The 27872-nt window shown below is 33.0% G+C and overlaps 1 protein-coding gene across 5 annotated transcripts in view; it reads right to left on the bottom strand.

Annotated features, from left to right (window-relative positions):
- Nucleotides 1-27872, bottom strand: part of Ctnna3 (catenin alpha 3) — a 1666222-nt gene that overhangs the window by 635270 nt on the left and 1003080 nt on the right. For all 5 annotated transcript variants that reach the window (XM_048810157.1, XM_048810163.1, XM_048810171.1 and 2 more), the window contains one exon: nt 12063-12155. In XM_048810157.1, coding sequence (XP_048666114.1) covers nt 12063-12155 — 93 coding nt within the window. The remainder of the gene's footprint in view (nt 1-12062; nt 12156-27872) is intronic.

Below are 27872 nucleotides of genomic sequence, written 5' to 3'. Positions count from 1 at the left end.
GGGAGGGGAGGGGAGGGGGGATAGCAGAGGATAGGAAAGGAAGCAGAATACGACAGACACTAGTATGGCAATATGTAAATCAGTGGATGATGTAATCGATGTGATTCTGCAATCTGTATACGGGTAAAAATGGGAGTTCATAACCCACTTGAATCAAACTGTGAAATATGATATATCAAGAACTATGTAATGTTTTGAACAACCAACAATAAAAATTAAAATAAAATAAAATAAAATAAAAATTAGAAAGATGATATAAATTTTGAAATCCTAGGTTAATACGGTTATTGAGATATGAACATGTCTATAATAAAATAATAATATTGATTTATTTTTATTTTTTTTTCTTTCTTTCTTTTGGTCATACTGGGTATTGAAGCCAGGGCCTCATTCATGATAGGCAAGCACACTATCACTAAGCTATAACCCCAGTCCTAAACATATTAATTTAAATAATTTATTTAACTGTTAAAAGATCCAATGTACAGAAGACTAAGGTTTTTTTTCATGACAGTAAATTCTTTGCAATTTCCATGTATCCTAAATCGGGTAACTTAATATAAAAATTATTTTTTAAGTAAATAATAACAAAAGTTGAAACAATCTAATATTTTAATCTGTTTTGCTCTTTTTAATATTATCTATATCTATGTTTAAAGAGATCAAACATTGCTATTATCTCAAATATATACTGTTACAGAAAGCTACTGCCTATATATATGATACTTTTAGTGTTTAACCAAAAATCATTGACTATTAAATCTTTGAAAACATTACACCAAAATAACATATGTCTTACCTTTTCCCCAGTTTGAATGTAACACCTTAAAGAAATTGCAAAATCTGTTTTAATAATGATACATAAATGTCTAATAATATTGTCATCTTTTGTTTTAGGATCGAAGGCCTGAAATTCTGAAATAGCAAATCTTAAATACATGAGAGTCAAAAAATATTACAGACCCAACATGAGTTTCTTAGGAGATTTTCTTTACACATTTTTTTCCAATAAAGAGAAATAGAAAAAAAGTCTGCATTCATTTGAGAATTATAAACATATGAATAGATAAAACTGATTAAATAATTCTAAAACCAAGAAAAATGTCAGTACTCAAATCTTAAAGCATTTATTTTTTGGTTCCTTAACCTTGGTCAACCTGTTTAATGATTCTGAATTTCTTCTTATACAAAATTGAGTCCAATAATTCATATGTAAAAAGACTGTTGCAAAAATGAATATTATAATCCTAATAAAGCTCTTGTTCCATCTCAGATGCAGGATGACATCTATCTCTTTATGGGCTTTATTTACAAGTACATACATGTATTCTGTGTGTATTTAGAAGGTGTGTTCAAAAACATAGTTTTCAAAGAGCAAGAATTGAAGGCAAAGTGTGTCAAATTTTTCCTCCATTGAGCAAAATGTGCGACTTTGTTATTGAGATTTTATTTCTAACTGATTTTATTTCTAAAAGAATAGGTCAAAATAGAGATAAAATTTATTTTTAAAAATAATGGATACCAAGTGGCTACCTTATTCATAGGAAGAATATTTGGACCCTCACAAGTTACCCAGAACAAGACACTTTGTCCATAGAGCAATGATCTTATAATTTTCGCATCTCAATGCAATTGTTTCACTCCCTCAATCTGGTTTTTGCACACTGCCTTTGATACTGAGCACATGTGATAATGGTATGTCTGCTGGAGTTGTCTCTAGTATTCTTTGTCCCATTCTATGTGATCCCAAATGACATTTTATTTAATAAATACTTTCTACAAAGGCTTCCTTGAAACAAAAATAATAGAAATTTAAAAATTAAATATCAATATTTATGGATTTACATATTGCAGATTTCTCCACATTTATTATTAAATCTATTTCATCATTCTTTTAACACTGACATATCCCAGGTCATTGTCCTAACCAGGTTACATTCCAAGAACTCATGGGTCATCTGCCAGCCCTGAGCTTTTGATTCAGAGTGCTAAGAATTTTGAACACTATCCTCTCAAAATGAATATAGAAAGCCCTCTGAACTTAAATTGGCATGTAGGTATTCCAGCATTGCCAGTTACGACATATAAAATGAGAGCCCAGAGTGTTTCAGTTACAAACTGTAATTTGCAATCTTTGTTGTAACACAAGGAAAAAGATGAATGGTTCCTTGGATTTGTATAAGGTTCTCTGGTCAGAGATGTCATCATGATAAGATATAAAATTTTTTGGACATATGGTCACACATTAGTATTCTTATAAATACACAAGGCAAAAGTCTTAGGAGAAGTGGTTACAAACATTCACCATTTGGTTAAATATACTAGGTCTAACATATATTTCACTCAGCATCACATTTAAAATGACTTTCAAATATAGTTTTACCAACCAAATTCAGTGCTAATATTGACTTCTGAATTTCATGGAAGTAACTTATTTACTAATTATGTTTCTTAGTCTGTTTGCATATTTAAGATCACTTAAGGGTTAATCACTTATAAGTCAAATATATCTTATTTACTTACTTAATAATAAGAGCATATGTGATAGTGCATATTAATTTTTAGCCCCGTAAGTTTGAGCTCACTGAATAAAAATTATAATTTAGAAAATAACTAGACTTGCTTAAAAATCTAAAGCACTACATAGATTCTGGAGATAAAAAAACATCAATATTGAAAAATAACTGGGAGTGAAAGGTATATTGTACTCCATGGCAAAAGTCTGAGAGGTGGAATGTCTCTGTGCTTTTCCAAAATTAGTTTTGCTTTTGAATCCTTCAGAAAAAAAATCTAGGAACATAACTCGGGTCCAACTCTCTCCTTTTTCCACAATGTCACTGGTATTTCTCTTGTTGCTATTTCTCTTGTTGCCTTCCTATCTTGTAACTCCATGAAATTATTTTTAGTACTTATTTCACTGAACTTCTCTGTAGCATATGCCATTGCTGACCATGGTACTGAAGTGTTGTTCCATTTTCTAGGCTTCCAGCAAGACACATGGTCCTGACACTACTTTTCTTATTGCTCTATCCTACATTCCTGCTTTTCTTCTTTTCTATATGTTTATTCAAGATTATATCTGGGATCCTTTCATTTTATCATCTGATGTATACCAATTTCTAGGTCAAGTTAGATAGTCTTATTTCTATTTTTCTCCTTTGGACTATTATTCCTATTATCCCTACTCACCTCCTGATTTCTGCATATAATGTTCAATAATTTTTCAATTGTCCCTGCTTCTTTTTTTATTCAGTTGACACAGTATCCAAACTTATTCAGAAAACACAGGGCTGATGATGCCATTCACTACTCTAAGGCTACAACAACAAAATTAAATCTATTAAAACAAATCTAAATTGTTTCACTTAGCCATAAGGACTATGACCTACATTTTTCAGAGTCTTTGCCCTCCCATGGATTCTCACACTGGGCAGAATATCCATCCTAGGAGGTACTTGGATGTGTGGAGGCAAGTTTGGTTGTTAGAAAGACTGAGATAGGGGAAGTGGCAATTATGTATTTAATTCCAGTTCTGAGCATTCTGGCATGTCAACACCCCCAGTGCAGAGATTGTCCCTGGGGGTTGAATCAAAGAATTATTACACCAAAAAAGTCAAAAGTTGCCCTGTTAAGAACCAATGTGCATTAGAGAGACCCAATATAACTCACATTTTCCTAATTGTTATAAATTTTTCATCTTGTCTGACTAAAATGTCCTTTTTATATTTTACCACATGTCCAAATATTACTTTTACTTTAAGATATATAAAATTTCATTGTTCTATGAGCTCCTTCTTAATCCTCTTACTTGAAACTGTCTCTAATGCCATTTCCTCCTAATTCTTTACTAATACCACTTTGTTTCCAATGCACTTCTCCTTCTTACATTATGGAAACATAATGTAAGCAAAGCTCCATCTTTATTTTCCTTCTTGACTATATCATCATCTAAGCTAGAACAGATTCTTTATATTGTCATGCTTATAACTACAATACACAATATTAATTTAAATCCTAAACCTACATTTAATATTATGGCATAAACAATGTTTTCTCCTAATTTGTAGATAATTCTGAAATTCTTGCACTGGCCAAAATGTTAAATCATACATAGTTCTATCTACCTATTTTCAATCATTATCCAGTTCTTTCTCCATTTTCCCACTTGAATTTTATAACTAAAGCTTCTGTTTTTTCTTTGAAGACATACTTCCTCAGATTTTCCTTCTAGTTGAGTACAGACAATAGGAATTATTCCTCAGAGCTGTTCCAGTGCATACTTCCTGAACCCTTACTCTCTGTCCTTGGCTAGCCCTAGTTTCATGGGTAATATTTGCTGAATCAAGAAATCCATAGAGTTCATGGAAAGGAATGGATGAATAATTGGGATAGGATACAGTCTGAGGTTAGTCAAGAGACATCAATTTATAGAGTAATTAAACGGAAGAAAGATTTAAAGAGATACAGATAGGAAAACAAGAACTCAAAATATCACTATTTGCTAATGACATGATTGTATATTTAGAAGAACCAAAAATTTCACCAGAAAACTTCTAGAACTAGTAAAATTCATCCAAGTATCAGGATATAAAATGAACACTCATAAATCAAATACATTTCTATACATCAGTAATGAACCCACTGAAAGAGAAATTAGGAAAATTAACACATTCACAATAGCCTCAAAGAAAAAATAAAATACTTGGGAATCAATCTAACAAAAAAAGTTGAAAGACCTACACAATTAAAACTACAGAACACTAAAAAAGAAATTGAAGAGGACCTTAGAAGATGGAAAGAGCTCCCATGCTCTTGGAAAGGCAGAATTAACATTGTCAAAATGGCCATACTACCAAAACTTATATAGATTTAATGCAATTTCTATTAAAATCCCCATTGCATTCTTCATATAAATAAAAAAAGCAATCATGAAATTTATTTGGAAAGATAAGAGACCCAGAATAGCTAAAGCAATCCTCAGCAAGAAGAGTGAAGTAGGAGGCATCACAATACCAAAACTTAAACTGCACTACAGAGCAATAGTAACAAAAATAGCATGGTATTGGCATCAAAACAGACATGTAGACCAATTGTATAGAAGAGAAGACACAGAGAGAAACCCACATATATATACAGTTATCTCACATTAGACAAAGGCACCAAAAGCATTATGTTGGGAAAAGATAGCCTCTTCAACAAATGGTGCTGGAAAAACTGGAAATCCATATGCAAGAAAATGAAATTAAACCCCTCTCTCCTGCACAAACTCAACTCAAGGACTTAGGCACTAGAACAGAGACACTGTGCCAAACCGAAGAAAAAGTAGGCCCAAATCTCCACCAGATTGGCCTAGGAAATGACTTCCTTAACAAGACCCCTAAAGCACAAGAAGTAAAGTGAATTATCAATAAATAATATGGAAGCAAACCACAAAGCTCCATCACAGGAAAAGAAACAATCAATATAATGAAGAGGGAGCCTACAGAATACGAGAAAATCTTTACCACATGCACCTCAAATAGAGCATTAATCTCTAGGATATATAAAGAACTCAAAAAATTCAACACCAGAAATATAAATAACACAATCTCTAAATGGGCTAAGGATCTGAACAGACACTTTACAGAAGATATACAATTGATCAACAAATATATATAAAAAAGTTCAATATCAAATACCAATTAGAGAAATGCAAATTAATTCCATCTCACTACAGTTAGAATTGAAATTATTAAGAATACAAGCAACAATAATTGTTGGCAAGGATGTAGGGTAATAGGTACACTCATACATTGCTGGTAGGGCTGCATATTGGTACAACCACTCTGCAAAGCAGAATGGAGATTCCTCAGAAAACTTGGAATGAAATTACTATTTGTCCCAGTTATCCCACTCCTTAGTGTATACCCAAAGGACTTAAAAACAACATACTACAGTAATGCAGCCACACCAATGTTTATAGCAGCTCAATTCACAATAACTAAACTATGGGACCAATGTAGGTGCCCTTCAACAGATAAATGTACAAAGAAAATGTGATATATATACACAATGGAATATTGCTCAGCCTTAAAGAAAAAATGGAATTATGGAATTTGCCAGTAAATGAATGGAGCAGGAGAATATTATACTAAGTGAAATAGGCCAATCTCAAAGAACCAAAAACTGAATGTTTTCTCAGATATGTGAATGTTAATTCACAATTAAGCTGGGAGGGCTAGGGAAGAGTAGATGTACTTTGGATTAGACAGAGTGGAGTGAAAGGAGGGGAGTGGATATGGGGGTGTGAAGGACAATGAAATGAATTGGACATCATTACCCTATGTGCATACAAGATTACATGAACAGTGTAGTTCTATGTCATGTACACCAGAAGAATGAGAAGTTATACTTCATTTATGTATGATAATTCAAAATCCAGTCAACTGTCATATATAACTAATTAGAACAAATTTACGAATACAGTTCATTTTCAAATAGATAAAGTACATAAATTCAGAATTTAAAAGCTGAATAAATTTTACATTATGAAAAAGTAACTACACCAACCTAATTTTACAATAGACCAAGAAAACGCTTCCAAGAATGTATGTATATTGAGAATTCATTGAAATAGATAACAAATGTTCCTTTTAACTTTGAAGCCTTAGGTGTTTCTGATAAGCAGTGTTTTTCCAATCTATTAAAGCAATAGATTTTAAGACCCTGCCTTTATAATTATCCTTATTTAATTTCAATTTATGAGCTTTCAAACATTAGTTCAAATGACCAACATGTTTTAGAACTTTGACTTCTATTTTTCTTAGCTTTGCATCATATGCAAATATAAAATATTTACTTTCTACAGTCACATATTAAAATGGAAGAAAGCTCTTTAGAAAACTTATCCTTCACCAGGTCAAGTATAACTGTTTAAATAGCTGTAGTATAAAAACTGTACTATCACCAAGATCACACATCTCTCTTTTATATAAAAGGCAGCTCCATTAGAGTATATCAGGACCAGGTATTAAAAACTTCTAAGTCAACATGGCTTATACTCTCTGTATAGTAGCTTTGTCAAGCAGTCACCCTTTTTATGTAAAATGTGCATGATGTTGAGAAACTCTAAATCCCCCCTTCTCAATAAAGTCCCATTTTTTTTCAGTTCAGTTCTATACAAAATTTGGCTCTGAATTTTAGTAAAATTTTTAACCTTAGATTTGGCTCATAGGTGGTAGTTTTGCCCCTCAGGGCCCTTTAGAATAAGTCTTTCATATCATAGTCCTTTAAGGATTGGATAACAGTATAACCTTGGTTTTCTAAGTATTATCTTTTCCTGGCTAAAAATTCTCGGTTGTTTTTATGAGATCTTCATATGACATTGTTTCAAGTTGTGTCACTATTTCAGACATGCTCTAAGTGACAATTATTTTTCAAAATACACCACCTGTAACTGGGCAAATCATAGAAGCTGGTCCTCTAGATACATGCACACACAAAGAACCAGGATGATTCAATTCATTGAAACCTAGGTGAATTTAATCATACTTAACAAATAGGAATTAAATACCACCCTAACAGCTCCCGCTAACCCAGGGTTTACCTAATTTTTTCCAGAATCAATCTAGGAATTTTTTAATTGGTTGGACTTTTTTTTTAAATATACATTTCTGATTAAAGTAAGAGGTCTAAAAGAAATAAAACAAAATGTAAAAGTGCTTTTTGTTTTTTGTCTCCCAGTCAATTCTTGGAAGTAACCACAATTAAAATTTTCATGAGAAACTTTTGAAAATTTTCTACAAATGCATAAATATATCATTTGATATATTTTATTTTCACATAAATTGGATCTATTCTGAAATTTTTTTGTTCACTTATCTTGAAAAGATACCCAAGATAAGTGGAAAATGCAAATGAGTAGACTTACTACTTTAAGCTGACTTTAACATTCTCTAGTGTGACAGACATTTAGGTTGGTTATAGCTCATAGACTTTTGTGCACCTTCACACATTTATCTATATCATCAATCATTGGAACTTGAACTAGTGGAACTGAATGTATGTAGGTTGTTTACTTCAATAGATATTGTCCAAGTAGAACTTAGAAACATACACACATGAAAATACACACTTGGAAAATACGCACTCCAGACATACTAATTCCAAATTTCAGGATGCATAGCCTGTAATAGAGCATAGCATGCAATATACAATTTTAAAAATAAAGTTGAAATACAGAGAAGACTGAAAAATATTTTTAGAACTTATTTTGAAAATATTTTAAGTCACATAAGCTTTTCTGACAGCTATAACAGTTGATTCAGATTAAGACAACTATCAACTAGCACTTTTAAGCCTTTTGGAGAGTAAATTTTTACTAAGCCAAATGTCTTACATTTTCTATCTTTGCAATCAGTTTTATAGTGCCCTGTAAATATGGTTTAAAATTTTTATCTATTATACTTTGAGTCCATATTCTAAGAATATTTAGATTTTTTGCAAGTATATTCTTTTGGCTAATATATTTGCTTATTCTCTTTTTATTTAAAAATTATAATGGGAAATTCATACTTTTATTCAAATCATCAGTCAACCAGTGAAATGAACAAGAGCAGATCACTGCAGTCCATCATTTAAGGTATCATTATTGGTAGGCATGTATGTACTAATCAGCCATTTTAAGGTTTTTTTAATCAATTAAAATTCAAATGAATTATACTGTTTTAAATTTTCATCTTGTCAAGAAGAAGACATGATAAGGAAAGTAGGATAAAAATTGTTGCCAAAGGCCTCCTTCCCTCTAGGAATACAGAATCATTTATCATTCCAGAAATCTTATCATTAATTTGTATACTGTATAAATATTTATTAAACATCCAATATATGCTGTACTTCTTCTAGGTACAGGGGATATAAGTAGAAGATGTTTTCTCTCCAGATGCACAAACTGTGCTTACCACAATGTGGATGTTCTGTAAATACTTACTGGAAACCCCCACTCTAGGATTTTCACTTGAGCAAACAAATAAATTGCTATGACACCAACAAAAAACAGGGAAAGTTGAAGAAGTAGAGTGAGAGGGGGGAATCTAAGAATTAGTAGTTACCCTTTGGCAATTTGACAATATTAGATGTCTTCTAGATACCAGAGGGGATATTCCAAAAACAAAACTAGGTATGTGAGTCTGGTCTTTAAAGTTTGGATCAATTGAGAAAATTTTGAAAATTATTAGTAAGTAGATTTTTAAAACCATGAAATTTTAAAAATATTTATTTATTTATTTATTTATTTATTTATGTACCAGGGATTGAACTCAAGGGCATTCAACCACTGAGCCACATCCCCAGCCCTATTTTGTATTTTATTTAGAGACAGGGTCTTACTGAGTTGCTTAGTGCTTTGCTATTTCTGAGGCTGGCTTTGAACTTGTGATCCTCCTGCCTCAGCCTCCAGAGCTGCTGGGATTATAGGTGTGTGCTACCATGGCAGGAATTTTTGAAATAATAAACTGAAGGCTCCCTAAGGGACATAAATAGTATAATTATGGAGGTACATATAGCCTATTTATTGATGGGGAGATTCAACATCTTAGTCATGATTCTCTAAAATACATTTAACATTTTAATTCAAAATGATAATGCTTTTCCTGACAATAAGTTGACTCTGAAAATTATATGAAAATATAAAAAGTAGAGAATAACACTTAGAAGAAATCAAAATTTAATATAAAATCATACTTAGGATATTTTGATACTATTGCAATGATAAGTTAATAGACCAAGGGAGCATGAAGGAAAGTCTAGTATACATTGAAACAGGGTGTTTGATTTATCAATATTGTGTATTAATTTGCTAGTCAACTTATATTTACATGTGGAACAATAGTATAAAATATACACATGGCAATCATATAAGTGTGCATGTGTGTTTGTGTGTGTGTGTGTGTGTGTATTTCACATTTCCCAGAAAAGCTCAGCTATTTAATACATAACATTGGCTCACTTGATAGCACTTTAAAAAAATGTAATCCATATCATGTTGCACACAAAAATAAATTTGTGTGCCCTGTGTGGTGGTGAACAACTGTAATCTCATCTACTGGGGCTGGATGAGGCAAGATGATTGCCAAGTTTGAGGCTAGCCTCAGAAACTTAGTGAGACCCTGTCTTAAAAAAATAAATAAAAAAGATTGGGGATGTAGCTTAGTGGTAGGTTATCCTGGGTTCCATCTCCAGTACCACACAAAATAATAACAATATTAATTGTAATAATGATATTGACAAAGAAAAAGTAACTATTAAACTGTAGCCTGTTATGTCAAGTTGCTCCTAGCTGTAAACTCAGAGCAGGGCCCTTTCAGGGTCCTTCAGCTGCCCTGCAAAGTGGGGCTGATATAGTCCATCAGCCTTGGGTAGTTTTCCTGACCCTCAGGGGACTAGCTCACCATGAATTCTATGACATTTATTGTCCCTGGTTGCCTATCTATGAGCAATAAATTTGCTTTGCTTTAAAAAGAAAATTAAAAAGTAACTGTTAAATAACAATACTTCTATCTTGTAAAAAGATATGACATTTTTATTGGCAAATTATCTTAACACGCAAACCACAAACTGTAGAACAGAGTGGGTGCTCAATATTTATTAAAGGACTTAAAGATGGTCATATATTGTATTAAAGTTCTTAAAATTCTACTTAAATTATTATTATGAAACTTAAAAGAAAAGTCATATGTAATAGAATTTTTAAACAAATTTAAATATATTAGTCATAAATAAACAGTAGCCCACCTAAAAATTGGTAAAAGATAGGTGCAACCACAGTTATAGCCAGATAGTCAATATGCATTTGAAAAGAAAGTGCTGGATAATTATCAGAAAATTACAAATTAAAACTAATAAGATATAATCATAATCTTCCAATTGAAAAGACATTTTAAAAAGCATCAAGCATTAGCCATGATATGGAGAGATGAGAATACTTATAGACTGTTGATGGGAGCATAGTTGATTTTACTACTTTAGGGACCCTGTTGCAGTAGTCTGTTCCCTATGAAGTCTCATATAAAACTCATATTAGTTGGGAAATCTCAGTTGCAGACCAGTTCTTACTTTTTAATCAACATTAAGTCCAAAGAAGCAGTTTCTCTCACTGTTAACCTCAATACTCCTTAGAAATGAAATTGTCAGAAAGACAAATCAACAATTTAATACATGCTCTACTTTTATTAGAATGAGAATCTCAGCATATGTCTGGAGATTTGACATCCCTAATCACTGTTATATTTCACATTCTTACAACATTTGTCATCTCTATTAAGAATTAAGTATCCATATTAGTTTATGCCTCTTTTAAGACAAATGTGTTTACGATTGCCCTTTGTGCATTCTGATTCATGGCATCAAGGCTAGTGGAAATAATTCCCTAAAAATATATTTTTCTTCATATTTTAAGAAACTCCTTAATTACTGACAAGAAAACATTTCTTACTAGCTAGAAAATAATATAAAGTATTCTAAAAAAAACCCAACTTATCTGAATAAGTAGATTACATAATTTCAAATAGTAAAAATCTTGGGTAGAGGTTTTCTATACCTTTATTGAAGTTTTGTCAGTATCCTCTTTTGCCCCCTAAAACAACTACTGGTTTATAATAAATGCTTGCATAATATTTAGTCTCCATTTGTTCATCTATAAGAGGTTTTAACTAGATAACATCCTTTGGTTTTAGAATGTTATAAGATTTGTAATATATGCTGTTGCCTTTCCCTAGAGATAAAAGGAATTTAGCAAGATAGGCCAATTCATAGAACTGTTCAATTATCAGGATTTAATATGTCTATTTTCAATGGTTCCTAACACATTTTCAGACTACTGGAAGATGTTTAACTTAGACTAACAGCAAATGTCTCAGAATAATCTAAAAGAGCTGTAAGAAGTCGTTCCTTAGTAAAAAATAAACTATGATGTTAGGACAATTCTGTCTTCCATGTTTAAAATAAGTATCTAATGTAGTTTAATATGTCTAAAAATATGAAAAGTTATATCTAATTTTTATAGGAAAGAGACTTAGTAATCATACCTGTGGGCACAAAGTTTCTAGGTGATTGGCTGCAATTCTGACAATTTTAATTCCATCTTCATTTGTCGACATGGAACAAGCAAGATTTGCAACCTGGAACATAATTCAAAAGAATGGAAATTATTTTAGATCATCAAGGAAATGCAGAAACACTTGTTATCCTGGACAAGTAAGAGTATGCAGGTATTCACTGAAAATATACTGACAAACAGCCCTATCATAAACGTCACTGTTATCTGTTTTATGAAAAAAAAAATCAGAGAAACCAATAAAACAAATAACAACAAAGGGTCCTAGACAATTATGTAAACCAAAAATGAAATGCTGATGAATAAATCAGTAAACTCTACATGGTTCTTGACATTAACATCTAACCCATAATAAGAAGCTCTGATGGAACTGAAAAAAAAAAAAGAGTTTATGGATTGAATGCTAATAGGTTCTTGGAATCTCATATGATTGTGGTTTATTTTAAGTTTGTAATTGGTTTATTATTTCCCAGAGGTCTATTATGCATACTTAAGTTGCATTAAGCATGACTGTATCTTATTCATGTTTTATTCAGCATAAAATATACTCCCAAGCTGGACAAATACAAGACAATTAAATACTTTTTTTCTGTTCTTTATTTTCTACTATAATGTAATGGGCACTGTTTAACATTATAGCAGTCAATTTGATTCAAGCATTAGCAACACCCAAGTTTATTTTATTTTATTGCTTCTGAAATTTACACACTCTTCCAGTGAAATGGTTGTTATTTTAAATAATTGCCATTATGTCCATCACCTAAATGCAATATTTACAAATACTTCCATTAGGCCATAGAAGAGCCATGGAGAGAGTGTGGGATCCTTTCCCCTTCGATTGAACTCCACTCTTGTCCTACACTCCTCCTGCTACCACACTGAGGGTTATAGAGGCAATGTTTTCTCTGATGTATAAAATATGCCATTATCTTCATCACTGCAGGGGGATAGTTTTCCAAAGAATAATTTTTCTACCTTTCCATTGAGTCCATTTATTATTATATACTTTAATACATTACAGTTTTTACTGTTCAAATTTCAAAATACATTCAGTTGTAAAGAAACCTTCATATCAGTTTCACACAATGCAAATGAACAACAAACATAAATTGAGATAACTATTTTAAGAGTACCACAATATTATCATTTAAATGGATTTACAGTCTTTGCTTTTTTTTATACCATTGCTTTTAATATGTCAGTAGTGAAATAACCCCTTGGTTTGAATTTACATATAATAAAATAACAAGCATACATTATTTAACTGTGGAAGGGCATTGTTCACTTTACTAAAGTACAAGGAAATGGATAACTTGAAAAGGTCTTTTGTTGGCTTGAAGGTCATAATGCCTCAACTTTCATATCTGACACATAATTAGCACATTTGTGAATTATCTGAAAAGGGCAACAGTTCCTGTGCCTCTCTACCCTACCCCCCAACCTCGTTCAGTGATATGAAACTTAGCACTCTAATTGCTTCAGTATGTATTACATTTGTTTGCACCTCACTTGCAGAAAATACCTATCTGTAAATAGAGCACTGTTTGTTTAAAGCATATGTGCATATTATATATATGCATGCGTATGTTTATGTACATATACATGCATATATATGCTTGTGTGTGCATATGTGTGCATGTGCCATGTGTGTTTATACATACATATTTATACTCATTCAATTCAAATTAACTGAGTACCTCTTAATCCAGAGCTTAAAATTATAGATAACTATCCCCAAGTTGACATTCTTTTACTTTTTTAAAATGTATTATCTTCCTCTTCTTTCCTTTCTTAAAGTAGGCTTTCTTGTTCCAGATACTTGATGGCCATAATGTTTACTGCAAGACAATTAAATGACTAATATAACATGGAATTTTTTCTAAATACAGTTTGCATTTATATAAGAAGAATTATTTATTTTTATAATATTTTCAAATGAAAATACAACTAAAATTTTGTTTTCTACCCAAAATTTACTATTCAATTAATTATCATGTTATTATTATTTCTGTCTTCATTTATGCAGTGCCTGTGTGTATCTGAACTTCTCCCTTACCAGAGCTATCCAATGTCAGCTCATTTAGGTAATCAAGTACTATTTCAAGGCATGTGCAATTTTAGTGAAATTTTGCACAACAAGGTTTCATTTAAAATATAGTGTGCATGACAAGGCATAAAAGTTAAATGTCAGAAAAAAAATTATATTTCCAATGTGACTGATTTGCAACATTTTTCAAAGTCAGATCAGTGAAAGAATGAAAGCCAAATTTCTTCTATAATAATTTTTCCTAAATTTTGTGTGAGTTTTCAGACAACCAAGTATATTTCCAAGCACATTATGAAGGTAACTCCCTACTTGTCAAAGAAAATAGCATGCAAATAAAATATTTAATAAATTATTTGTAATATTTTGACATATGACACACTTTATTTATCTACCTATGACTATGTTTCAGAAATCTGGATAAAACTTCATTATATAAACAGAATCTCATAATAATCTTCTTCCCACTAAGGAAAACTAGGAGGTAGAGAAGTTTTGGAGACTAACAGATATGGGTTTGAATCTGATTCCCCCAATCAATAAGCTCCTGTTGGTGAGAAGGATGCTAACCTCTCTTATGCTGCTTTATTATCTATAAATTATATGTGGTACTATCTACCCCACTGGGACATTTTGAGAGTTATATAAAACTGTGTGAAGAAGGTCTGATACCTGGCAGCCCTGACCATACAATGAACTTCTGTTCATCCCATTTACTTCTCAACTAATAGAGGGAAAAGAATCTTCACACTCTCAAAGGTTTTGAAGAATTAAAGCCTTAGGAACCTAAATAAATTTAACAAAACATCTAATTCAAGAGCCACAAATTCAAATTCTTTCAAAACCCATACAGGGAGGAGGAGATGACAGATTAAAGAAAGGAAGCATGTATCAGCAGTAACTCAGCACCAGGCTTATAATGCAGGAAGACTGCTCCTCAGTGAGGTAAGTAACTAAGGAATCTCCCTGAAACTTAATACTGAGTGGCAAAAACAAACAAACAAACAAACAAAACCATACAGCTACAGAAGTTTGGTAACTTGGACATAAGATATCATATCTTAGAGATGCCAGCTCTGGCCACCACCACCAGCAGCAGAGCAGAGCAGGGAGTGCAGACAACTGAGATAGGTGCCTAGAAGATTTTAAAAAAATTAAAATAAATAAAAATTGATTTGGGGAAGCCTGTAATTTACAGAGGAGGGCTATTTTACAGACAGGGAGCTGGCAGAGAAAGCATCTCAGTGAAAAACAAATCTAAAGTAGTCCCCAGGGGCAAAAGCATTCTCTGGTGGCAACACGGAATGCCCTTTGGTGGTGTGGCATGGAAAGCACTTTGAGGGTAGTCCTCTTAGAATGTTCTCCATGGGGATAGTGTAGAAAGCCCTCAGGACAGGCATGAAACAGATTGGCAGGTGAGGAAAATGTTCCCAGGCACTAAAAGCTGTTTCTGTCCAGTTTGGGTAGCTGTGAACAGAGACAGGGTTTGGGAACTCATAAAGGAAGTTCTTAACAGCCAATGAAAAGCTTCCCAGAGAGTACCTGAACCAGAGAGATTGAAACAGCCACAAAGAAAATTTTACCTGGATTATTCAGCCTCTGTATCCCAAGGGAAAAAAACTCACGTAATTGTCAGCAGCCCATAAGAATTATTGCAGGATGCTCACTGTGACCACACAAATGCATTGGTACAACAGGTGGATACCAGTTATTTATGTCCATAGTACTGAAGGTGAAACTGGTGCAGGATCTGTCTCTATGTCCTAAAAATGGATTTTAAGTCCAGAAGAGATTGCAACTCCATGCCAATAGGGGGTGTAGTAAAAATTTCAAAATCCCATCAACAGAGTTCTAACATTCACCAAAACCCAAATCCCCAAAACTGGAAACTCCAATCTAGAACTCTGCATTACCCTGACTATAGAATTACATAATTTGTCAGTACTCCCCTAATTCCATCGAATACTGGAAGACTGGAAGCTAAGAGCTACTATACCTGGCTGGTAGCTAGGTGAGAAACACAGCAGTAATGGTCAAAAAATACAGAGTCAAAAATAAAGTTTGAAATTCTATCTCTGACAACAGATTTGACCACAGCAGTTGAACAAGTCCTGTATCTCTCATTAAGATTCATTTTTTTCTTCTTTTCCTTTCTTCTTTAAATTCTTTTTTCTCCAAATTCCCATTTTTTTCTCTGATTAAATTTTAAAATTTTTATTCAATATGTTAAAATAATATTATTTTATTATTCTTCATTTTTTTTTCATTATGCATGACCTAGTGTGTATGTGTGGTTGTATATGCTTTCACTGTGTGGATATTTTTTGATAGATTTGTATAGATTTGTTATATGCATGTAACTTTATTTACACATTAATAGCTCTTTCCACATGTTTATTATTTTGGCTAAATTAGAATCCAGTGGGACATAATTATATGAGGATTCAAGTTGTTTTGATCTTACATTTGCTGGTTCATGCATACCTAGGTTCTGGGCCCTCCTATCTCCCCTTCCTTACTCTCTTCCCCAATAAGAGCCAAAATATCCTGTTCCCTCCTATTATCTTTTTTTATTACTTTCTGTTAATTTTTTATTCCTCTTTCTTTAAAACTGATATCTACTACCTATCTCCTGTCTCTCCTATAATCACTTTTTCAAACACTTCAAACTTTTTCTTTTTTCCCATCCTATTTTTAAGAAACTGTAATTTCACTTTAATAGAAATTATATATTTAATGTAATTTCTACCCCATTCATGTTATTGTGATTATTAGTACAGTGGCCAACATAGTAGACACAATAAAAAGATATGAACTATATCTGACATTGATAGTTTTCATATCATGTAAGATATAGTTCATATCTTTTTATTGTTGGTACTAGTGTTAAATGCTGACCCTGCCATTCCTATGTAGGTGGCAATCAGTATTATAGATGTCGAAGGAGACATCAAACATTTAAGGCTATACATATGTCACTGAAATTAGTGCTATTCCTAGTCACCCTCTCTAAAGATGAGCTAAAAAGAGATTAGAACACTTCAAGATCATAGAATAGAGATTCTGCTGCCATGATATACTCATATCTGAAACAAGCAATAGTCAAATTTTACCCCATACATCATCTAGTCCCACCTGAGCCTTAACATTATTCCAACACAAAGTTATGAGAAGACCAAAAAAAAAAAAAAAAAAANGTGCCCCTGAGTTCAACCCCCGGTAAAAAAAAAAAAAAAAAAAAAGCAACCAGGACCCCAAAAGAAACCTCAGCTCCCACCCCTTGAAATTTACTTATATATCAAAAGCAGAAATCCCAGAATAAGTAAGATAATTACACACAAAAGGACACATGTAAGGAAAACAAATAAAGAGGATGTGGGATCCATCTCAATTTATGTACAAGTTTAAGACTTCTAAAAACATGAGGAAACAGGGAAACAAATCTCTCTCCAAGATTCAAAATCCCTGAGTAAAGTATCCACTGATACTGAAGAGGTTGAACTCCCAGAGAAAGATTATAAAAAAAATAATTACTAAAATGTTCAATAGACTAAAAGAAGATCTAAGGAATGAATTAAGGGGCAAATACAGGAGATGAAAGAACACTTCCATAAAGAAATGGAAATATGGAAAAAAATAATCAAATGTAAAATTCACTTAAAAGTATCATTAACAGTTTAGATAGCATAGAAATTAGAAATTCAGTTCTTGAAGGAAGAACTTCAGGCCATGAAGACAGAGCATACGAACTTGCGTACACAGAATGCAATAAGAGGTAAAAAAGTGACAGCACATGATCAGAATCTACAAGAACTCTGGGACAACAATAAGAGACCAAACCTGAGAATTGCTGGGACAATATAAGATGGAGATACAAGCCAACAGTGTTAAGAACATTTCAATGAGATCATTAGAGAAAACTTTTTCCATATCGGAAATGAAATAGATATACACATAGAGAAGACAGGCAGGACCCCAAATAGACCTGGTCAAATGAAAAGTTCCACAAGAAACATCATAATTGTAAGGATGACCTTAGGCCTCAGTCTAAGCAATTCCTTTTTAAAACTTCAGTTTGAAACCTGAAGTCTCACCAGGCATGCCTAATGAAGCCCTCCAGTATGGACCTCAGGCATAAACAAGTCACTTATCCCCACCCTGACAAACTCAGAGTGAAGTCTCTGGCATGTTGTCCTTGCCCCATAAGGGGGAAAGGCAAGAAAATCAGGATGGGGACCACCAGACCAGATGCTTTAGCCCCAGGGCAAATGACATTATGGAGAAACCTAGTGGCAGCTGATAGGGAGTGAAAGGGTGGTCAGAAGTCCCAAAATTTAGTATCAATGATGGAGCAAATGAAAAGACATTCAGCCAGCTGACACTGATGCCCTCATGCTGGAGAGCCTGATAAGGGTCTGGACTGACATCCCAATTCTTCTCATCCTTTGCCTGATCTTCTGCATCTTCCTCACTGCTCTCAAACTCTACAGCCACATCTTGACCCTGGTGAGAGCCGCAACTTCTCCCTATGACCCTCTCCTTAACCAGCCGTCAGCTCCACCCCAGAAGAAGCCTGCCTTGGTTTCTGATCTGATCATGACAGTCTGAGTGAGTGTGCATCTGCTGGACTTAAAGATTAAGGCTTGAGACTTTTGATCTGACCCTTGAGTTTAGTATGCAGAGGGAATGTCTGTCATGGACCTGTCATGATTAATTGTGTTTGCAGTGCTTATAATTAATCTAGAATTGTTTGCTGTGAATTTATTATGTCTATTGCAGTGCCTAGAATTAAGGATTATCTTTTTCTTGATTAAGAACCTATAGAGTGAAATTGTATTCAGTGATTTGAGTGAATAAAGCACTGACAAAGGCAGAAGTGCATGGACAGTGTATTTCTCCCCTTCAACTGCATAGGTTGCATCTTTTGCTCATCATGACAATAATGAAAATGTCTAACATATGAAATAAGAAAAAATATTAAAAGTTGCTAGAGAGAAACACCAGGTCACATTTAGAGGCAAACCAATAGGGCTCATGTCTGATTTCTCAGTTCAGACCCTAATATAAAGGAGAGCTTGGAATGAGATATTATAAACACTAAATGAAAACAACTGCCAGTCAAGTCTGCTATACCCAGCAAAGCTCAGTTTCAAATTTGAGGGGGAAATAAAAAATGTTCTATAACAATAATAAACTAAAATGATTCATGACTACCAAGCCAGCACCACAAAGAATATTCAAAGATAAACTGCACACAGAGAAACCCAAAACAAATCCTAAAACTCCCAAATAGAGAAGACGAATAGAAGGGCAATTTACTAAACAAGAATCAAGACAGTATTAAATATAGCAAAAAAAAATCAAAATGACAGGAAACCACAAACATATATTCATATGAACATGAATGTTAATGATCTCAACTCCCCAAATAAAAGATATAGATTAACAGAATGAAAAAATAAAAAACAAGATTCAACTATATGCTGTTTACAACAGACTCATCTCTTAGAAAAAGACATTCACAGGCTAAATATAAAAGGATGGAAAAAATATTGAACCCAATGGAGTTTGAAAACAAGAAGAAGTAGCTGTTCTCACATAGTATAAGGTAGATATCAAGCAAAAATTAATCAGAAGAGATAGCCTGATAAAGGGAATAATCTAAGAAGAAGACATAACAGTAGTAAACATTTATACCCCAAATGTCAGCACACCCAATTACATTATATTTGAAAAAATATGTCTTGATATTAAATCTCAGATCCCGATATGATAACATTGGGTGATTTCAACACATGCTTACCATTAATAGACAGGTCATCAAAACATAAAATCAATAAAGATATTTCCAACTAAAATAAAACAATAAATCAAAATTATATAACAGACATCTACAGAATATGTTATCCCCAAATAGCTGAATTTATCTTCTTCTCAGCAGCTCAATGAACTGTTTGTAAAGTAGGCCATACTCTAGATCACAAAGTCAAAGTGTGTGTGTGTGTGTATGTGTGTGTGTATGTGTGTATATATATATAAAATCCCATGCATCCTATTGGATAATAATGGAATAAAACTAAAGATGAACAGCAAAAACAATAATAGAAACTACATAAACACATAAGATTGAATGTGTTTCATTCTTTTAAATGTGTTATTTAGAATGTGTTATTCAGAATGTGTTATTCTTTAAATGAATAATGGATCAAAGAATAATTAAAAGTAGAAATCAAGAAATTCTTAGAAACAAACAAGAACAGAGATACAACATATCAATATCTTTGGGATGGTATGAAAATAGTTCTTTGATACATTAAAAAATTAGATCCCATATAAATAAGCTTATACTCCACTTTAAGGCCTTAGATAAAAGTACAAACTAATTCCAAAGGCAGCAAAAGACAGGAAACAATATCAGAACAAAAATTAATAAAATTGAAAATGAGGAATAATACATAGGATCAATGCAGTGAAGTGCTGATTTTTCAAAAAGACAAATAAGATTGATAAACCCTTACCGAAACTAAACAAAATAGAGAGAAGACCCAAATTAGTCAATAGCGATGAAAAAGGAAATATCACCACAGATCCTTCTGAAATCCAAAGGATCATCAGAAACTATTTTGAAAATTTATACTCCAATAAACTTGAAAATCTAGAAGACATTGACAAATTTCTGGACACAGCAAATATGCCAAAATTAAATCAGGAAGATAGAAAACCTAAACAAACCAATATCAAGTAATGAAATTGAAACAGCAATTAAAAGACTTCCAGCAAAGAAATGTCCAGATCTAGATGAATTCTCAGCAGAGTTCTACTAGATATATAAAGAAGAAAGATTAGTCTTTTTCAAATTATTCTATGAAATTAAAAAAGGAAATAACACTCCCAAATACATTCTATGAAGACAGTAAAACCCTAGTACCAAAACCCGACAAAGATACATCAAGGAAAGAAACCTACAGAACAATATCCTTGATGAACATAGGTGCAAAAATTCTTAACAAAATATTAGCACATTTAAAAACATATCAAGAAAATAAGGCATCATGATCAAATGGATTTCACTTCAGGGATGCAAGGTTGTTTCAACATGCAAATCAATAAATGCAATTGACCACTTAAACATAATTAAAGTCAAGAATCACACAATAATCTCAATAGATGCAGAGAAATTCTTTAATAAAATTCAACATCTATTCATATTAAATATTCTGGAGAATCTAGGAATTTAAGAAATTACCTCAATATCATAAAGGCTATCTATGACAAACCCAATGTCACTATCATACTGAAAGTAGAAAAATGAAAAACATTGCTTCTAAAATCAGAAATAAGACAAGAATGTCCATTTTCACCACTGCTATTCAATATAGTCCCCAAAACATTAGTAAAAGCAATCAGTCAAGAGTAGGAAATTAAAGGGATACAAAAGGAAAAGAAGAAGTCAAACTATCTCTGTTTGTTGATGACATGATCCTATATCTAGAAGACTCCTGCTGTAACACCCCCTCCCCCCAAAAAAAAACTACACCAGAAGACTTCTAGCAATTTTAAATGGTGTTGGCTATGTAGCAGGATACAAGATCTACACCCATAAATCAATAGCATTCTTGTATTACAATAGGGATTAAGCCAAGGAAGAAGTCAGGAAAACCATCCTATTTATAATAACTTCAAAAAAATTACTTGAAATTAATCTAACCAAGGAGATAAAAGAACTCTACAATGAAAAATTATAGAATACTGTAGAAAGAAATTGCAGAAGACCTTCGATAATGGAAAGACCTTCCATGTTTTTGGATAGGCATAATTAAGATTGTCAAGATGGCCATAGTAACAAAAGCAATATATAGATTCCATACAATCCCTATCAAAATTCCCATGACATTATTATTCACAGAATTAGGGGGGAAATCCTTAAATTTATTTGGAAGAATAACAGATCCAGAATAGCCAAAACTATGAGCAAGACTTATTTAGGAGGCAGCACAATACTAAATCTCAAATTATACTACAGAGCTGTAGTAACAAAAACAGCATGGCATTGGCATCAGAGTAGACATGAAGATCAAAGTGACAGAAGATACAGAGATTAAACCCACATATTTACAGCCATACTTAACAAAGGTGCCAAAAACATAGTTTGGAGAAAAGACAGCCTTTATAATAGATGGTGCTAGGAAAACTGGAAAGCTGTACGTAGAAGAATGGAATTATATCTCTATTTTTCATCCTGCACACAACTCAAAATCAAAGATTTAGGAACTAGAAGAAGAAAACTACTAGAAGAAAACATAGGGTAAATATCCATCATACTAGTGCTGTCACAAAATTCCTAAACAAGACCCCCAAGGGGAGAAAATAAAACTAAGAATTAAAAAGTGGGATGCCATTAAATGAAAAAAAAACTTCTGCACAGCAAAAGAAACAATTCAGAGCATAAAGAGAGCCTACAGAATGGGAGAAATCTTGGCCAGAAACTCCTCCCATGGGAATTAATATCCAGAATATATAAAGAACTTAAAACCAAAAACCAAATAACCCAATAAAGAAATGAGAAAAAGAAACAGAAATTTCTCAAAAGAAGAAATGGCCAACAAATATGTGAAAAAAAACGTTCAACATCTCTAGCAATCAAGGAAATGTAAATTAAAACTACACTAAAATTTTATCTCAGTCCGATTAGAATGGAAATCATCAAAAATACAAACAATAGTAAATGCTGTAGTAATACTAAATGCATTTACTGGGGAAGGTGTAGGGAAAAAGGAACACTTGTACATTGTTGGTGGGACTGCAGACTAGACTCTAGAAATCAGTATGGAGACTCCACACAAGACTTGGAATGGAAATACCATATGACCCAACAATCCCATTCCTTGATATTTTCCCAAAAGAACCAAATGAGCATACTATACTAATACAGCCTTGTCAATACTTATAGAAGCACAATTTACAATAAATAAATTATAGAATTAACCCAGATGTCCATATAGATGAGTGGATTAAGAAACTGTGGTATTTATACACAGTGGAGTTCTACTGAACCAAAATGAATAATGAAATTATGGCATTTGCTAGTAACTGGATGGAAATGGAGAATATCATACTAAGTGAAATAAGTCAGACTCAGAAATTCAAAGATCAAATGTTTTCTCTGATATGCAGAAGCTAGAATGAAATAAAGGAAAGGGTAAGGGAAAATGGGATATAATAAAGATATAGGGATGCTCAGTAGTATAGAAGGAGATGGAGTAGCAGAGTAGAGGGATGGGAAAGGGGAGGCAATGCAGAATGAATTCTTAAAAATTTATATTATGTTCACATATAAGTATACCACAGGGAATTTCACATTAGTATATAAGTAAAAAGAACCAATCAAAAATAAATAAATAAGCAAAAGGAAGCCTAGTTGAGTAAAGGAAAGATAACAAGGAGGGGAACACACAAGGGAGGGAAAAGGGGGTATCACAAACTGAAAGCAAATTCTATGCATGCATGATTTTGTTGGCATGAACCCACTATTATGTGCAGCTATAGTGCTCTAATAAAAAAACCCATACAGGAAATAAAATCATGTTAGATATAATTCAAAGAAAAGTGGAATGTTGGAGCCTCAAGCAAAATGTGACCTCTGATCCTACTCTCTAAATCCTCTAGTGTATACATAGAAAAACAACATCAAATGGGGGATATACTCACACCAACCAACGATAAGAATATTGTTAACCAGGTATACATATGTGCTCTTTAACCCTGAATTGAAGTACTGACAAAGCTTTCTGCATTGAAATAATTGCAGACCTTGTTTGGAGATTGTGCTATAACCTTACCCAAGTCTAAAAAAAGCAGAGTCTAAGTTATCCTCAGTTAATGAGACCAAATACAGGTAATTTCACATAGTCATTCAAAATAAAAGGCTATGAAAAAAATGTTCTTTCATTTTAACAAACTAATGCATCATTCAAATAATTACCAATACTGTATATAATTACAAATAATAAAAACCAACAAGTTTTGAGACAGGAACACAGTTCCATGTTACTAAGAAAGGATGAAGTTTTCTATCTGCACCCCTCTCTTGAGTCTTTCCCCTTCTCACCTTCTGCCCTCTAAAACATTTTTAACATTCTAGCCCTTTAAACTTGCCTAATTCTCTTTGGTCTATGGGACACACACACACACAGACACACACACACACACACAATAACAAACAAAAAAATAACCACTGCTGATAACAAAGCCTGACCTGACAATTCCTAACCTAAACAATATCGCTGGTGTTTGTTTTCCTCACCCTGGTTCCTTTTCAAGTTATGCACCACTTAACTCTTGTCATGCTTATTCTTTGCCGGACTTTGGGTCTTCCCTTTCATTTATCAGAAAACATGGTACTCTTTTCTGCCTAAGCCATAACCTGGGGTGAGAAGCATCTTGATTTGGAACCTGATTTTGTAGAACCCTGCCAGCTAGATTGCTTCTGTCCCTCACACTCCTTCAAGGTCAGGGAGATGACCACAGCTGACCCAGAATTATATCAGTAATAGAAAAGGGGATAGCTTTATAAAACAGATATTTAGAAATTAGAAAATTTCTCAGTGCCCCTAAATAAATCCACCATTCTATAGGTTAACCCTGCTTTTCATCGTTACTTTGTTCCTGACTGGTAAAGAGGTTCTATTTTCAAAGTATTTAATACCAGAGAATGCCATATGTTAACATTCCAGTATCACGTTTTATCTGAAGTCTTAGAAGCTCTCAGTCCTCTCAGTCCTTGTAGACAACTGAAATGGAATCATTTTAAGAATGTGTATACTATTTGGACAGCTGCTTATCACACATCATTCAATCTGTCATTAAGAAGTCCTCAATAGATATTTACTTGTGATATGATTTTTCAAGAACATGAAACAGATTGATGTGTGATGAAATTTCTATTGTTATCCATTCATTGTTAATATAAAGTTCACATAGTTAATAGTAATATCATGTCACTAAGTATCCTACTTCTCATTGGAAGAGAAAAGTCACTGTTATTTTTATGAATTGTCCTCTCTGGCAGATGGTCATACAGCTCCTATGTAAACACATTCAGGGACAGGAAATTTACTGTTCTGCAGGGCAGCCTATTACCATTGCAGTGCAAAATTACAAACTTATGGAGTTCTTCTTCATTAGGAGATGAAATTATCTTTCAACAACTTTCTTATAATGGCTATAGAATCCAGAAGATCAAATATCTTTAACAATGGAAATAAAGTGGGACCCATAGGAAGTCTATATCAATAGTCCTCAACTTGTGGGATAAAGGGATGATGAGAAAATAGAATCAGTAGTAAATAGACATTAAAAATATTCTAACAAGATATCCTGATGTATTAGCTGTGTACATGGGTAGGATTGGGAAGTATAAGAGATGTACAGATTTTTTTTAAGTCCCTCCCCCAATAAACTCCCCATCTTCCCTCCCCAAACACACATATATAACACAAATACCTACACCTACACCCACACACACAAATAGCACACAATACACACTTAGATCTTGGTTGATTTTTATTTGTTTGAATAGATACTCCATTCTGAAGTTTTGCACAATGGCATGAAAGTCTACACAATTGTGACCCAAATATTTATGGGAGAGAATAACACGTCATAGTAAAGGGTTCACAAATTAGAGGCAAGAAATAAGGACTTCAGATCCTATCTGAGAAAAAGAAAAGTTTAAACCTTACAGTTTCTAAGAAAAAAGAAAATAGAGTGCATAAAGAAATTTTGGCTATCCATTTACCAGCTATTCCTCCTTCTGGTAATAAGACTCTGATTTCCTTTTTGGAGAACAGCTCCCTTGTATTCCAGTCCAGTGGGATGAAGTCTTGTATGACTGTGAATAGAGATTCCTAGGCTTCCCCTAGTCTTTAGCTGGGCACATTCATCACTCCCTACTGCATATAATCTTGGAGTAATCCTGGTTTCTTCCCATTTTGAGTTATGTGCACTACCTTGTGTCTTCTAACCCACCTCTTTTTTTCCTACTCACATATATTAAATTCATTATCTCTTGTGTAAAAATAGAGAAGCCTGATTGTTAGCAGTGAACCAGATACTTAACACACACCAAAAAAAAGTACTAATTTCAAGTGGTTATGTTTATCAGAATTAAAAGGTAGTAATTCAGAACAATAGTCATTTGTTTGGAAGGCATCTTCTAATTGAATGTCTGCCACTGGATTTAGGCAACTTGAATGTCCTACTGTCAAATGCAAATGCAAAGAAAGAGTTATTTGTTTCACTTTGTGAACATATAGATAAATGGGTTTGCACATGACTTCTTTTGAATGTCTAACTCTTAAATGTTTATTAAGCCAGATTACATATCAGGTACTAAGGAATATCTAATTCTTGAAGAAAATAATCATTTTTAGGTTATCCTTTTATAAACTGTTCATCCTGTGTGAAAACTTCACTCATATTCTCTTCCAAAATCATATCTATGCTTCAGACTTGGATCTAGAATCTCTTCCACAAGTTATCTCTTCTCAGATATTGAAGAATAAGAATTTACACTTCTTCTTCCTACCCTCATAATTATAGCATATCCTCATTCTTCTGAAGCTCACTTATGTCCATCAGATGGTGAGTTACTCAGGGACAAAGACAGAGGTGTATCTTTTTTCAGATTTTCATCATGCAAAGTACCCTGAAAATAGTAAGTATGTAGTCATGTAAGCAAATAAATAGTTCATCTTTGTCCATCTGTTTCTGAATCATCATGAATACAAATTATTTTCTTTTGTGTTGAAACTAATACATGTAATGAATTGTATCTTTTAAAGTCTTGAATACAACTTGATTGGTTCCTTGAGTGCTGTCTCTCTCCATTAAAAAGTTTCTCATTATCCATAATATGAATATAAGGTTAGTATCTTTGGTCAAGTTTATGAAGGAAGAACACTCAATTGAAGTAAGTCTTTGGGTTATTAAACTCAGTTTCCTTAAGCTGATTTCAGTTTTTATTTGTTCTTTGGAAATACCAAGATTTGACAAATCTGTAGCAAAGATGCAAATGAATACAGTAAAAACTCTGCATAAAGGTGCAGAAACAATCTAGCTAAAATAGGTTCTATATTTTTAACTTGGTATTTTCAAAGAAATTTGGGCTTTTTTCTGAACTTGGACAGGAATGAAGGCTCAGAGAAGTTTGTGAAGAGGCATAAAGAAGTAAAAGAGAGGTCCATGTCCCTTGGGCACATTACTAAGTAGCAAAATTTGAAAGTTACCGGATAAATCACCAGTGGAAAGAATACTGAAAGTTCTTTGAGTTCATGTATCATCAAGAGTTAGACTAGATAGTTTGAGTTTGAGATGCCATTGAGATATATAAGTACATATTACCAATACCAAGCAAGGGTCTACAGAGGAGATATTACTTAGGAAGTAACTAGCTAATCGTAGTATTTGGCTGTTACAATATAGGGAATAAATATTCTTAGAAGGCTAAGATACCAATAATATTAGGCATGTAGAAGTGGATAATTCTGCAGTGAGACTTAGAAAAGGTGGCCAGAAATAGAGGTTACACATACTACTGTGATGTCACGGAAATCAGGAAGAGAGAGATTTCAAGGAGATGTTATCAAATAACAAATGCTGAGATAGTCCTGGGAAATATGAACCAATTCAGCCACACAAAAACCATGTTAATTATTGTTAGTGTCTTTGGCTGAAATG

This window comes from Marmota marmota, unplaced genomic scaffold, assembly GCF_001458135.2.
Source record: "Marmota marmota marmota unplaced genomic scaffold, marMar, whole genome shotgun sequence".
NCBI classification, from domain to species: Eukaryota; Metazoa; Chordata; class Mammalia; order Rodentia; family Sciuridae; genus Marmota; species Marmota marmota.
Note: the sequence above shows the minus strand (reverse complement) of the source record. Positions and strands in the feature narration are given on the sequence as shown.